This window comes from Erinaceus europaeus, chromosome 4 (assembly GCF_950295315.1).
Source record: "Erinaceus europaeus chromosome 4, mEriEur2.1, whole genome shotgun sequence".
Classification (NCBI taxonomy): Eukaryota; Metazoa; Chordata; class Mammalia; order Eulipotyphla; family Erinaceidae; genus Erinaceus; species Erinaceus europaeus.
Window position 1 is genome coordinate 73,105,111 of NC_080165.1, and position 16,480 is coordinate 73,121,590.

The following is a 16,480-nucleotide window of genomic DNA, read 5'->3' on the forward strand; positions in this document are numbered from 1 at the left end:
TTTTCAAAGCTGTTCACATGTCTATTTTACCTAGAATGTGCCAAGATTTCAATAAATATATTTGAAATAAAAATAAAATATTGTAGTCAAAAATCCAAATTTATTTTCAAAAACATAGAACCATAAAAATAATATATTTTGATCAACAACTGTATTTTATTTGGATATTGGTTATCCATAATATATGTTCATTCCTCATTTTTTTTCCTCCAGTAATGTTAAGGAGACAGTCTGTCTTTATTTACTAGTGCCTCATAATCTAAATGAGCATCTAGTGTACGTCAAAACTTGCTAGAAACCAGAAGCATACATTAAAGCACATAGTCTTTCTTTACAGGTTGTTTAGATGTCTGCAACTGCTCAACTCTCTCCATATTTTGCTACTGCCAAGCCCCTTCAATTCAGGGTGTAAGCTCTGTATTCCTGATCCTTCTCTTACTCCGACATCTGACTTGTAAGTCAAGAAGAGAAAGTATGAGGCACGGAATGGAGACATGACTCGTATGAAGAATATAGAGAACTGAATATACAAATATGAAAAAAAATGTCAACCAATATCTAAGACTTCGGGAGAACTATATCTATAGGGGTCGGGATGGGGACAGACTTCTGATGAATGGAATGGTGAGAAAAAAAATTATTATGGTGGTTATCTCTGGGAGGTTATAGGGCGGGGATACGGAATTTTGGTGGTAGGTATGATGTGAAACTAAACATTGTAGTCTCGTGGTGCATCCCGTGAGTACCCATTCATTGGGGAAACTGACGATCCTTTCTAGCCGACTGAATCCACATGGATCCCAGTCACTTTCAAAGCCAGCAACAAGCAGCTCCTGACAGCTTTCAACCTGACCTGTTGACTGGCTACGGAAGAAGGGCAAACGCTAGAAGAAGTAGTCTTATAATCTTGTAACAAACTATGAATTAAAATATATTTAATTTGGGAATAGAGCTGTAGGGCAGCGGGTTAATCACACGTGGCACCAAGCGCAAGAACCGGTGTAAGGAGCCCGGTTTGAGCCCCTGGCTCCCCACCTACAGGGGAGTCATTTCACAAGCGGTGAAGCAGGTCTGTAGGTGTCTATCTTTCTCTCCCCCTCTGTCTTCCCTTCCTCTCTCCATTTCTCTCTAGCCTATCCAACAACAACGACAACAATAATAACTACAACAACAAAACATCTTGAGCAACAAAAGATAATTAATATTTAAAATATATATATATTTAACTCAAAAAATAAACATCTCTTGTTTATCACTTTACTAGCTTGAAAAGAGGAAATACTTATGGATAATCACTACAGGCATTGAAGGTGGCCTTGTAACTACCACTACAATCCTTTAAGTATTCCTTTTTCACTTTACAGATGAATAAAGACTTAGGGTAAGGCAATACAAGAGGGTAAAGAACAGAGCAGTTATTATATTTCTAAGCTGCTTCTCTTATATATTGTCCATAAAAAAGAGTCCAGTGATCAATTCTGCTATCTGTCCTTGTTCTATAGTTTATTCCAAAGATCATGCATATACCTTTACTTAAGAGTAGAAAAGCTATAAACACTGGCACACTGCCTGAGAAAGTATTAAGTTACTGTTTGCTATTAAGGTATGGTTATTATTTGCTTTAGTAATCATATGGTCAGAAGAAGTGAGATCGTAGGGTAAAGAAAAACAGAGAAGAACACACAAGCCTTAAATCAGTGGGCGAAGCTACAGGACAAAAGAAGAGAGCAACAGAAAGGCCTAGTCTGTATATGACCTCCAAATGAAAAGTAGTACATCATTACGAGAAATTTATGCTTCATCCTAAACATAGTCGAAAGTAACAAGGTCAAATGTTCCTTTTTCTCACCTTTAGCAGTGTGAAAGTAGATTAAGAGTCTATGCTTCAGATCACTTCATAGATCCCACTGCCACTAAAATTTTTCACTCATTCATTTATTTAACCAATACTTGCTGAGCATATGCCAGGTACTGTTCTAGATACTTGGAATTTAGTGGTGAACAAAACAGAATTTTCCTTCAAATAATTCTCATCTTATTATACACAACAATATTAAAGTTTTTCATAGATGTAAATTATATATGTGACAAGACAATAACTGGGCAGGGATGAAAGCATAATGGTTATGCAAAAGACTTTCATGTCTGAGGCTCTTAAGTTTCTAGCTCAGTCCCTCATACAACTATAAACTACAGCTGAGCAGTGCTCTGTAAATAAAATAAAACAAGTTAAATATAGTAATATATGCTAAGAACAAGTGGGAATTCGATGTATATAACAAATTGTCACATGCTACGATTTTTCAACTTTCCTAGCTAGCCAGGTGTCTGCAACACACCCACCACCAGTCTAGGTCTCCCTCCAGCATCATGCACTAGGTCTCAATGTCCACTCAGTCTTCCTCCCACACCTTGTCTTTGGCTTTGCTGCAACATACCACACTAGTCCAAGTTTTGCCCTGTGTTTCACATTTCCTCCCTTGTTTCTTAATCTCCACCTGTCAGAGATATCATCTGGTATTTATCCTCCTTCTAGCTGATCTGTAACATTAATGGAATTGGAATAGAGTAGCTAACAGTGTGAACTCTAGGATCTGGGCATAGCTCAGCTCTTCCTATCTTGCTAAATCAGTTTTGTCAAATGACTTAAGGTTTCCCTGTTTTTTTTTTCTCTTTAACTTGAAAAATGACAATACTACAGTCATATTTCTACCATCATCTTACAGGTTTATTTACATTGCAAGTATTCTAACAGCACTATATGTGCTTTTACTAATTACAAAGAACAAAAATTTATGGTAGCTACAATATATAAAATAGCAACACATGAGCTATAAGGACATCATTTAAATCATAGTAACACAATTTGCTTTTGAAGACAGACTTTCAGTTTTTTCCTATTATCAAACAAGGGAATCAGGACCTGCGTAAGAATCCCAATCCCAGCCCTCGGCTCCCCACCTTCAGGTGAGTTGCTTCACAAGTGGTGAAGCAGGTCTACAGGTGTCTATCTTTCTCTCCCCTTCTCTGTCTTCCCCTCCTCTCTTCATTTCCCTCTGTCCTATCCAACAACGACTACAACAATAAAATAATAAGGGCAACAAAAGGGAATAAATAAATAAATATGCAAATATTAAAAAAAGATTATCAAACAGTATCTGCTAAGTATATATAAGACTTTACAATTCTAAACATTTAAAAGAATCCTCAATTAGAGTTAAAGTGAGATATATTTGATTATAATAATTCAATATAAAGGATGATTTGAAAGAACATCTTAATATCTTTTCCACCTCAAATTCAAAGTTACAGTTTTGAGGACACTGTTTCTTTCTAAATATATTTTAAGTATTTATTTTTTATAGAACAAAGAAAAATTGAGAGAGGAATGAGACAGAGTGAGAGAGAAACTTGCTTCACCACTTATGAAGCTCCCCAGCTGCATGTGCATGGTAACATATGCACTCAACAAGGTGAGCCATTGCCTGGCTCCATATTGTATGATTCAAACAACTGTTTCTTGGAAGAGTGACTTATATTATAGAAAACAGAAAAATTAAAATAATCAATCTCTATTTGGGTACTATAATATATAAATCATTGAATGAATCATCTTCTACCTTACCCTGCTCCTAAATTTACTATGATCAAATCTGCTTATATCTGTTTAGGCTTTCACTATAGTTTCAAAGCTTTGTACTTAGTAACTTAACTACTCATTGTTTACTGAATGGAATGCTAGGAAGCAATACTTTATTATCCTGGAAAACAAGAGTTTAAAATTTTACAGTAAGTAAAAATCAAACTAAGATTGTAAAATTCAGTATTTATCTGTACTCACAATAAAATGTATGTAAAATAAAGACTTCTAGTGATTGCCTTATGATAAACTGTCAGTCATTAATATTGGATCAATGTTTGTCTATCATGATGCATCAGAATAGGATAGGCTTATTAAAGTATAAAGGTGCAAAATGGTCAGCCAAACCATCTACAAACTACTTAAATTCACAATGAGGAAACCGAGTCCCAGAAAATATTAGTAATTTATTCAAGGTGGTATGCCTTAATTATTTGGTGAACATACCAAAATCAATGTCCCCATCCCTTAAATTCTTTGCCTACTCTGACAGTGGCAGATTGTAGTAAGTTTGAATAATTAGATGTTTATTGGCAGGGCACTGAATAGAAATGATGAAAATAGAATGGCAGTGCTTCTGTCATGTCTCTTATTTTAGATATTACCATGCATTTTCATTTTATTAAAATTAAATTATTTGGGATAGGGTGGTGGCACACCTGATTGAGTGCACATGTTACAGTGCTCAAGAACCCGGGTTCAAGCCCGTTTCCTAACCTGCAGAGGTGGTTATGCAAGTGGTGAAGCAGGGCTGCAGGTGTCTCTCTTTCTCTCTCCCTCTCTATCTCCCCCTACCCTCTTGATTTCTGGCTGTCTCTATCCAATAAGTAAAGATAATAAAAACATTTTAAAAAATCAAATTATTTATTTATTTTTATTTCCAGGCAATTCTCAGTTCTGACTTATGGTGTTGCTGGGGATTGAACCGGTGACCTTTGGTTCCTCAGGGATGAAAGGCTTTTTGCATAGTCATTATGCTGTCTCCCCAGCCATATTTTATTATTTATAAAGAATGTAATTTTGGTTGGATGTATAATATTGTTCCTGAGTTTATTTTCCTAGTAGAATGTTTTTGGCCTTATATTTCCTAATTCAGAGGACACACTTAAAAAAAAAACTATAAAGTTATATTGAAATGTATGGTAAAGCAACAAATATATCAGTATTAAATCTAAATAAATATAAATAAAGATTGTAGATATTTTTCCAATTAAATCTAAATTTTGTGAAGTTCCATGTTCAAATGTACTACTGAAAAAACTGTTAAAATTTATTTCATTTTTAAGCATTTTTAAAATTATTTTATTTTCTAGGATAGGACAGAGAGAAGTTGAGAGGGAGAAGAGAAATAGAGAGGGCCAGAGAGAGATATTAGTAAACCTGAATCATCACTTCTGAACCATCTCCCTTGCAGATAGAGAGCAAGGTTTGAACCTGGGTCCTTCCGCCTGATAACACAAGCTATTAACTGGGTGCACCACTGACTGGCCCTTTAAAATCTATTTCTTTCTTTAAAAAAAATATTTATTTATTTATTCCCTTTTGTTGCCCGTGTTGTTATATTGTTGTAGTTATTATTGTTGTCGTCGTTGTTAGATAGGACAGAGAGAAATAGAAAGAGGAGGGGAAGACAGAGAGGGGGAGACAAAGACAGACACCTGCAGACCTGCTTCACTGCTTCTGAAGAAACTCCCCTGCAGGTAGGGAGCCTGGGGCTCGAATCTGGATTCTTAAACCGGTCCTTGTGCTTTGCGCCACCTGAGCTTAATCCGCTGCGCTACAGCCTGACTCCCTTAAAATCTATTTCTGTACTATTTTCTTTTCCTATAATTATATTCAATGAGAACATTTCTCCAGGGGTAGTGGTAATCACAGCTTTATAAAAATAATAAATTCTGCTAAAGTATAAGTTAATATTAACAAGTAAAGTTAATTTACAATAAAAAGTTTTGTTTTTGAAAATATGTAACAAAAATCTACACATAATATACTAATTAGAAGGAATGCATACAGTAAGAATTTAGCTCTGTATAACCTGGAAAATACCAAATTACTAAATGTGGAATATAAATCTTGTTCATTTTTGTTTTGGGAAAAATATAAATTTGAATGCAATGTACTAAAGAAGAAATGCTCATATGCTGTAAAGATGGGTTCATGAACTTAAATTACATTCACCACTTGTTAAATTGTTGATATGTATGTGTATGACTATAGCTATTTCATAGATTCACTTATTATCGGATTAACTCAAATGAAGGAGAGCATATAAAGTATATTAGGAAGAAAACTATTTCATGTACTGAATTTGTATTTGCACTTATATCCTGCATTGCCATTACGCTTATCCAAAATTCTGGAAGTTAAAAACAGGTGATTTCTTCACTGCAATATTTTCAGTGTAGATAGAAGATTTACTTTTAATTGACTTGATATTTTTTGCCAGAGCTTTTACAGGAAAATAGCTGCCATCAAGCAAGTGACAATGTTGGAGATAATTACTAATTTTATTATTTACAAGAGAAAAGACAACTATTTTAGCAGAATGACTAATAAATTGACAGTTAGCAGTATGCTTTGCTTACTCCAACAGGTTAAAGTTATGAAAACAGGATTACTTTATCAAATATTAAGTACTTATTTAAGTCACACACACGATACATAGAATGATCATGTATGTTGAAGCAAAAAATTCCCAAAGTATCAGTGTGGCTGGGGAAGTGACTCAACTGGTGGCTTCAGATTCTGCCCTTGGTGCTACATGTACTGGAGTGGTGCTTTGGCTTGTGTCTCTTTCTCTCTCTGTCTTTCTGCCTCATGCGAAACTTTCTTCCTTTCATGTGTTAAATGATATAAATATTTAAGAAACATTGGAGTCAATAACTTCAAGCTAATGGAGTGTCAAAACACATCTCAGGCTGACAAGATAGCTTATTCGGAAGGTGTGCATGCTTTGCCATGTGCATCACTCAGGTTTCAGCCTGACAGATAGTGCACTGAAGGAAGCTCTGGGGCTGTGGTCTTTCCCTCTATTTCTGTCTCTTTATATCTGAAAAAGATGAATTGAAGCAGTGAAACCCCAGTGATAGGGAGTAAATGAAATAGATATTGACAGAAAGATAGAAAGAGAAAAAGAAACAAAGATTTCAAAGTGTACCAAATAAGAATTTATATATTACATTTTATGATAGACTATTATAATACATTATAACATACTGTTATATTTTCTTTAAAATTACTAAATAGATGGTGACAGTAACAAAAATAATCAGTCTTTCATACTTATGTTGGATCCATACGTGAGTGACACAACTTGAAAGGTGTGCTCTTTGTCATGTACCCTACCCAGCTTCAAGCTCCTGGTACTTATGACATTGAGGGAAGCCTCTTTTTTTTTTAACTTATTTTCTTATTTTATTGGGGTCGGGGTAGTGATTTACAGTATAGTCTTTAACACACAGGCAAAACCTCTCATTTCCCATTGATATAGGTGGCTAAGAGACACACCAGGACCCCAACGTCCCTTCATCCTGTCCCTTTTCCTCCTGCTAGAGTCCTTTGCAACACACCATACCCAGTCCACATTTTGCCCTGGTTTCCCCCTCCTGTTCTTTATTCTTAAGTTCTACCTACTAATGAGATGATTCAGTAGTGGCCTTCTTTTCTTGCTTGTCTCACTCAACATGATACCTTCAACTTTTGACCAAGATATTGCAAAGGAGATGACCTCATTATTTTTAACAGCTGCAGAGTATCTCATTGTGTATGTGTACCAGGAATTTCTTAGTTGTTTCTCTGTCATTGGACATCTGGGTTGCTTTCAAGTATGGGCTATTCACAAACTGAGCTACTATGAACATAGTGTGTGTACAGGTCTTCGCAGGTAGGTGTTATTTTTCCTTGATATAACCCCAAGATTGCTGGGTCATAAGCTGGTCAAATTCTTGTGTTGTGGTGAATCTCCAGATTGTTTTTCATAGTGGTTGGACCAATTTACATTGTCACTAGCAACGTCATAGCATCCCATTCCCATCACAGCCTCTTCAACAGTTGGTTTTCTGTTTTTTATAGTGTATGGCATTCTCACAGGCTTTTATCTTGTTGTTTTTATTTACATTTCCCTAATCATCAATGACTTTGAGCACTTTTTCATATGTATATTGGCCCTTTGGGTCTCTTCTCTGAAGACAATTCTCTGTCCTTCTCCCTACTCCCCCATATTTGATTTTTTTTTTGTCTTTATGTTGTTGAGTTTGGTGAGTTATTTATGCATTTTGGTTATCAGTCCTTTGTCTGATGTATGACACAAAATTTTTCTCCCATTCCTTGGATGTGTGGGGTGGGGGTGGGTCCTCACTATTGTGGTGATGATTCCTTTTGTTGTGCAGAAGCTTTTCAGTTTGATGTAACTGGGGGAAGCTTTGGAACTGTGGTATCTGTTTCTCTTTTTCTACCTGAAAAAAAAAATTGGTTGGATGGCCTACAAGATAGTTCACCTGCATAGTGTGCCCGATTTGTCATGCATATGACTCAGATTTAAACTTGGCTCCACTGCAATGAGGAATCTTTGGTGCTGTGTTTCTTCCCCCTACCTCCTTTTGGAATACATTCCAAGTCTTTCCAGAACTATCATATAAGGAAATTCTAAGTTCCTTGATGGCCAGAATTCAGTCTTTCTTAAATACTATCATGACACCAGACATAGGACAGTGTTCATGGTTGGGGCACAATACATATTTCCTAAAGGAGTGAGTAGGGAAGTAGATATGCAAGCTTTTCTTTAAGCATTTATATTATACTCTTATACCAAAAGACAGAATTTGAAATAATTTTACTAGCAGTGAGTCTATTTTTGAAATCAGACAGAAGAAATTATTTTCCAATTGCAGAGTTATAAATATATCATATCAAGAGGTAAATGTCTTAAAGATTAAAATATGCTGATATTTTCATTATTATTTTTTTTTGCAGTCAGGACCCTATACATGTGCGTTTTCACTGTTCTTGGGTTGCTTTTTCATTCAGAAAAAGCTAGAAAGAGAAGAGGAACGGAGAGACACTGTAGCACCTCAGTATCTTCCAGTCTCTTGGCTCCTCCCATTTGGTACAGAGCCTCCAACCTGACCACAGTGTGTGGCAAGGCACATATTTTACACTGTGAGTTATGGCTAGAGCCCAACAAAATATTCTTAAATTTTGTATAGCTATCTTTATCTTCTTTTTCTAGCACTTATAAAAATCTTATTTATTCTTTTCTAGTTTTCTAGATTTAATTTTTGTTTCAATTTGAAATCTTTTTCAGTTTGAAAAAGGTATCTAGACTATTTACAGAATCAAAAACAGTTACTATTCACTTACAAATAAAGTTTTAAAAGGCTCTATATGTTGACATTATGAGATTTTTTTTTTCTGAACTACCACATATATTTATCTACTTAATAAATAAAACAATGTGTTGACTGAATTTCTGCTTACACCAGAAAAGACATTCCTAGAATACCTAGTAACTTTTTCTGACCAGTTCAGATGGGAAAGATGTTTAAAAACAAAGACTATGAAACAAGTACCAAAATAATAATAATAATAATAATAATAATAGTAATTCTTATCATGCAAATTGTTTTAACTACAACTCACCAGAAATAATAAAGCAATCAAATACATATATTGCAATACTCCTGATGTGATTACGAGGTGATTTAAAAGTATTAATGTTATTTTTTAAAAAAACTTACTTTGTGGACTGGCCCTAACCCCATATCTGATTTACAAACATGATATTCATAAAATATGTAAGAATGAGGTGTTCTACTTTGAATCAAAACTTTTGATTTGAATATTCCCTGAAGTCTAAAACTCATTATTAAAATGTTTGCATAACAGAAAATAAGACAACTCAAATCAAATTAAATTAACAAATAATAGGCTCTGTGATACATGTATATATATATATATTTTAAAGCACCTGAGAATCATATTCACCTGTAAACAAATCAGTGCCTACATATTTCTAAAAAATTTAAAGAGAACCAAATGTTTATTCAAATAAGACTCTCACACTTGATTCAACATTATTGCATTTAAACTGTTTTAATTACAAACTATTCTCAGTTCAGTAAATATTCTGAGGTGCTTTATTAGAGATGAATGTATTTAATGATGGAATCACAACACATCTGGCTCTAAATCCTAAAAAGAAACATCATAATCAACATTTCTCCTGATTATCCTTCAGTTGGTGACCTACATTTCCTTTGAAGACACTTGTCTGTGAGGAGGATTAACTAGTACCTGTCATTCTCCGGAGATGCATGCTGGATTTGAATCCTGGGGCTAGGAGGTCGTCTCCTATCTAGGGAGGGGGACCATCTACCCCTGTTTGCCCAATGAACAAGACAGGAAAAAACAGGACATTTAGTAACTTCTAAAATAAAATACGTGGAACATTAGGACTGGAAAGGCACCCCAAAAAGTCAAAGTGCAGATATAATTTTTTTTTGCTTTACAATTTATTCATTCATAATCCTTGGAAAGCTAAGTTATAATATTGTAAGAAAAATAAAACCTGTAGTTTTACAAGTAAAGACAAATTTCTTATTTGGGAAGATGACTGAAATGTATTAAGTGTAACTCTATACTTTTAGTTTATCTTTTTTACTATTCTATTTGCTAGAACAGAGAGAAATTGAGAAGGAAAAGGAGAGACAGAGACACACCTGTAGCACTGCTTCACCATTAATGAAGTTTGAACCCAGGTCCTTGTGCATAGTAATATGTGCACTTTAGCAGGTGCATCACCACCTGGCCTCTAAGGTAAACATGGATAAATACCTATACAGGCATATGGTTTATATTGGAATAAAGTATATTTAAAAAGTATCAAGGCTGATATGATTCTAGATCTTGAAAATATAGGATAAAATAGCAAAGATGAGGTGTGGGAAATTAATGCAATGCAGACAATGTTTAAGTGGGAAAATATAAATATACTTTGGTGTGAAAAACTGACATGAAGTAATAAATAGTCCATGAGTCAAGTTTAAACAAGTTTTTAAATCATTATTATTATTTTTATTGTCTTTATTTATTGGATTGAGAAAGCCATTAATTGAAATGGATGGGAGTGATAGAAAGGGAGAGAGACAAAGAGACACCTGCAGCCTGGCTTCACACTGTGAAGATTTCCTATTTCCTCCTGCAGGTAGAGACCTGAGGCTTGAACTTGATACTTTGCACATTGTAATGTGTGCTTAACCAGGTGTGCCACCACTCCCATAATAAGTTTTCTTGATGGAAACGAAAGAGATAATTACTGAAACTGTAAAATTCTAAAATTCTGTGTAAATAACACTGATAAAAGTGGGAGAATACACATAAACACCAGTATAAATCAGCACTCTAGAAAATTCTACTTTTTACTTGCAAATGTATGTGACAGTTAAATTTCTTTTTCTCTTTCTCCCTTGCATTCATTCTTCTTTTCCTTTCCTTCCTTCCTTCTTTTTTTCTTTTTTTTTTCTTTCTCTTTCCCAGCTCAGCTCTGGTTTATGGTGGTGCAAGAGATTGAACCTGGGACTTTGAAGCCTCAGGCATGAGAGCCTCTTTGCATAACCATTATGCTATCTACACCCGCCAGAAATTCATTTTTTTATTTTAGCATTTACAACAATACTTGTTTGTGATTATCAGCTTACTAAAATTAGGAAGCTTGGCTCATAGTTCCGTTAAGCTTTCTTGAGATTTCTGTATGTATGCGATTATTAATTATAAACATCTGGTTGAAATCTAAAAAAGAGATAATATGGAACTCAGGGAAGGGGGCCAGGCAGTAGTATACTGGGTTAAGTGCACATAAGACAAAGCACAAGGACCTGCACAAGGATCCACGTTGTAGCACCTGGCTCCCCACCTACAGGACAGTCGCTTCACAAGCAGTGACACAGGTCTCAGGTGTCTATCTTATTCTCTCTCCCTCTCTGTTTTCCCCTGCCCTCTCAATTTCTCTCTGTCCTATCCAATAAAAATGAAAAAAATAAATAAAATGGGAGTTGGGTGGTGGCGTACCGTCTTAAGTGCACATAGTACAAAGCGCATGGGTTCATGGTCAAGGAGGTCTGCAGGACTCTATCTTTCTCCCTATCTTCCCCTGCTCTTATGATAACCCATAAGGCATAAAAAAGGAACTCAAGAGAACTGGCTTGAAAAAAAATATATATATATGCAAAAGTATACACTATATGCAAATTTAAGCAAGACAATTTCTCTGAATATTTGCTTTCTCATATGTATTAGATTAATGCTAACATTTTAAAATTAATTCTTTTGCCAATATTACCTTATTGGATTTATTTGACAATCTGGACAAAAGCAGTAAGTGGCTGTCAACAGATAAGAAGATATCTAGGGACAAAGTCACTCAATGCTGAAAGATCATTGGAAGTCGGTGCTTGATAACTGAAGCTTAGATAGGTAAGCATGAAGAAAGCAGACTGTGAAAACTGTGAAGCAAATAGTTGTTTGATAGCATAGGCAAAAGAGAAAAGTATATAACTTGTATTTTCTAATTTGTCACATATTTGTAAAATTAAAAATATTTTGCATTATTTCAGAATTTTTTATGATCTTATCAACCTAATCTAAATGCCTTAAGATGTGTTTTAAACTTAATCGACTTTTCTTATGTATCAATAGACACAATGAAAAAATATTTATGGAACAACTAAATATTACAATTTGAGTACCTTCTATATTAAATCACAGTCAAGTAAAAGCTCACATTGATATTTAAAAAGAGCAAAAAAAGAATTAATACATTTTTCTGTTAAAGTAGTAAGCAATATTAACTTCACAGGATTGTGAGTACCCTTGCTTCCTGAGGCAAAATTCCAGTCCTTGTGTTATTTAAGAAGAAAAATAAAAAACAAATAAGTAAAATTGCTGCAGCTATGTAACATGCAGGGAACACTATGAAAGAGAAAAGTTTACATTGAGAAACAAACAATTCTGAATGCAAGTTATGAGAAAGTTAATTTTGAACAAAATTTTAGTATAATGCATATGTATCTTTACATTCAAAAGTCCTTCTGAATATGCTGATATTATATCAATATAATACATATTTATACCTATCCACATATTTAATATGTTGAAAGCTGAATCAATTCAAACTTATTTTTGTTCAAAGAATAAACATACATTTTTTTTACATCACTTATTTGTGAGTTTTGAGTATGCCAGTATATTTCATCTGTTTTAAAGTTGGGAAAAGGTTTATCCTTTGTTCCTATCACAGGAGGGAAAAAAAAGAATTTTTATCCATCTGTTATGAGCCACACAGTTTCAACTTTCATTTTTATCTTAGGAGTCACATGGAAAGCTAAATGTTGGGGTTTTTAATCATCGAGCTGAACAAAATCAGAATATCCATAATTTTCCTTTCTAAACAAGCCTACTTTCAAGTAACACTGATAATTACAATTTTAATACTTTAATATTAGCTATTGTACATTTATAGATTCAGAAATAGCTATTTTGGGGGGGCCTATTCCTTTCCTTTGCTTAACAACAGTAGAATGATCTGATACTATGGGAACTGATTTAAAAGACTGTAATCCCCATGCTTACTGTAGCTATGATATCTTGCTTTGGCAGTTATATTATATATAGCACAGAATGAGTAACCAGATAATATTTATGAATATTTAAAGTTATTAATAAGTATATAAAATCTAGATTTTGTGACAATACAGGGAAGAGACAATGAAAACTAAAAAAAAAAAAAAAAAACAGTGGTGATGTGTGCCAATAATGAACTATAAAGAAATTAGAACTGAAAGTTGTGAGCAATTACACGCTGACATTTATTCTCCAAAACTGATACATCCAAACTCAAATATGTGTCTTTTTAAGTATGTAATTAGCATATATGATATCTAGAATTAGTGGTATCTAGAATATGGTTAAGCAGTTTATCTAAAACAATAATTCACATGAAAATGTAAGTCATTATTCCCATAAATAGCATACATAAAAACATTTGTGAACTAATATATTAGAAGCTAAGTCTAATAAACAAGTAAGGCAACTGACTACACCACTTTGTCTTTTTCTTGATAAATTCCCATTATATATTTCAATTGTGAGACATTTTTCTTCATCTTTTTAAAACTGAAACTATATAGGAATTTAAACTTTGAAAGAAAATTTATTCACTTCATTTAATCTACGTTTATGTTTTAGATAGGATCTTCTTCCCTACATTAGATCCTACATTTCCATGTGGAAGAAAATTAATTTCTAACACTACTGGTCGTTCTCCACCACAATAAAGAATAAAAGGCTTATAAAATAAGACTCAGGATCAAGTGATTTAAAATATAATGGGTTAACTTTCCAAATCAGTCTGCTTATAAGCAGAAATAACTCTGTAGTATAGACATACAATGAGAGACCTAAGCAGAAGTATCATATAGTTTAGTAAGTCTGGAAAATTTTGAGGAGAATTACTAGGAAGTTCACAGACACTAATTTACTGCTTTTAAAACTTGTTTACTATAGTAGTAGTAGTAGTAGTAGTAGTAGCAGCAGCAGCAGTAGTAATTAAATTTATGATTTTCTATTTCTTGGACATAGGTCATATTAGACCAAATTTGGGGAGCAAAAAATAGAAGCAGTGCTTTCAAATTATACAAACCCTCAAATTAAGAATTTACTAAATAATTTTTTCCTCAGGCAGTACAGTAAAGCATAAGAAACATATTGCCATGAAAATATATAATGTGCTTTAATATAAGTATATAAAAATATATGGGGCCAGATAAGACAACAGATAACTCTGCCATAAATGAAGGAATCATGTGGGGGTAAAGAGGTAAATAAGTGTTTTATAAAAACTAATGTTATTTGATGTACATTTTTGAAGACTGAGTAGAATTTTTAAGTAATCAAGAGGGGTATTTTAATTATTTTAATTGTCAGCTGCAACTTCGTGTCTGTGATACTCCACAGCTCCTTGAGCATTTAATTTCTTTTAATTTTGTACTACGAAAGGTAGAGGTGGAGAAAGAAACAGAGAGAATGCACGATACCACAATACCAGTCTACAATTCATGGAACTTCCCTGGGTGCGTGGTGTTCTATTTGGTACTAGACATCCAACTCAGGTCTTCATGCACTGTAAAGGGTGAACTGTTTTCTGCCTCCATTTAAATGCTAATGGAAACATGACTTAAAATACTAAAGTCTTAATAGAACTTGTAGAAAAATATCAATGTGGAGTGAGTGGCAGTAGAACTGGAAAAGGATAAATTAGATTTTAGAAGGAAACAGTCTAGATTTTCACTGAATATGAAAAAAAGAGAGAAAATATTTCTAAATTATGTGGCTGATTACATGTTAAAGTCAACAATTGAGAAGAAAAACTTAATTCAAATGAGAGAAAAACAATGCAAAGTATTAAATACTTAAGAAATCATCTAGGGAGAGATGATACATTGCATTAAGTTATTCTAAGTACATAGGGTCTGAACATCATGTAGAAATCAGGACCCAATACTTAGGGAAAAATTTGGCGTGCAAAAAAGTACTATCTTCTTATTTTTAAGAGTGTAAATTTTTTATAGGAATTCAATTTCATGGCCACAAGATAGCTCAGAGAGAAGCATGTACCTTTCCATGCAGAAGGCCATGAACTCCATCACTTGCATATGTGAGCACTATAGACAGCACCAAGAGAACTCTAGTGATGGTAATGATGGAGTGGTACTTTGATGTCTTCTTTCACTATCTGCCTACATCGCCCACTCCCCATCTCTGTCCCTCTTAAAAACGTGGAATAAAAGCTGGGGTGGAGAGACATCTCAGTATAATCAAACATGTGTCAGGTCTTAAAGAGAAAAAGGGGAAAAGGAGGGTTAGAGGTAGAAAGAGAAGAGAGACACCACAGCACTACTCCACCATCCATTCAGCTGTCCTTTCTTTCCCTCCATTCCTCCCATTTTTCTTTCCTTCCTTCTTTCCATTCTTCCTTCATTCTTTTCCTCCTACCTTCCATCTAGTGCCCTCTTTCACTTTTTAAAAAAATATTGGTGAGAGATAGAAAGGGAGAGGGAAATAGAATCAGAGACACTAGCAGCACAGTTCCACCACTCATGAAATTTACCCTCTATAGGTGGGGAGAGGGGGGGCTTGAACCTCGGCCCTTGAATATTTTAACTTGTGTACTCTACAAGGTAAACCAGCACTCTAACCCTAGACTAATATTTTATGTCTTCAGTAAGGCCTGAATTTTATTCTGCACATTCTGTCTGAGATTTTCCATGTATTTCTCAAAAAGAGCACAGTCACAACTGCTAACAGTGTTGGTCCTGCTTAAACTGCTGCTTATGTGTTTGTGAACAAAAGTCGCTTATCATCCTTATCTTCCAAACCAATGAGGATTTATGACTGCTATAATTATCTTGATGAAAACTTAACTCAGATTATTTTCTTCTTGCAACAAAGGGACCTCAATAAAGCAAAAATCACTGGTAATACCAAACCCTATTCTTTCTCAATTTTAATCAGAATTTTATTTTATTTAGTACTTAGATTGACTGTATGTTTTTAATATCATTTTTCTTCTATCAAAAGTAAGTGTATTTACTTGAAAACTTCATAGTGACCTTTGGAATAATTGTAGTCAACTTGTTTTTGATTTGGGTAATGCATTTAAAGGTATTATCTGAGTTATTAAATTTATAAAATAGGAGCTAGCATAATAAAAAACCTGTGAAATAGGTATACTTGTTTTCTGAGCATTATGAATAAAGGAATGAAAGTATATTATTAACAGGTTGCATG

General features: G+C 34.1%; 1 protein-coding gene across 49 annotated transcripts in view; it reads right to left on the reverse strand.

The window, feature by feature from the left end:
- The window catches only part of RIMS1 (regulating synaptic membrane exocytosis 1), a 557,900-nt gene that overhangs the window by 139,306 nt on the left and 402,114 nt on the right, over positions 1–16,480 (reverse strand). For 7 of the 49 annotated variants that reach the window (XM_060189926.1, XM_060189936.1, XM_060189927.1 and 4 more), the window contains one exon: positions 9,932–10,015. The exons of the other annotated variants lie outside the window; for them this stretch is intronic. In XM_060189926.1, the coding sequence (XP_060045909.1) occupies positions 9,932–10,015 (84 nt within the window). The remainder of the gene's footprint in view (positions 1–9,931; positions 10,016–16,480) is intronic. 49 annotated transcript variants of the gene reach the window in all.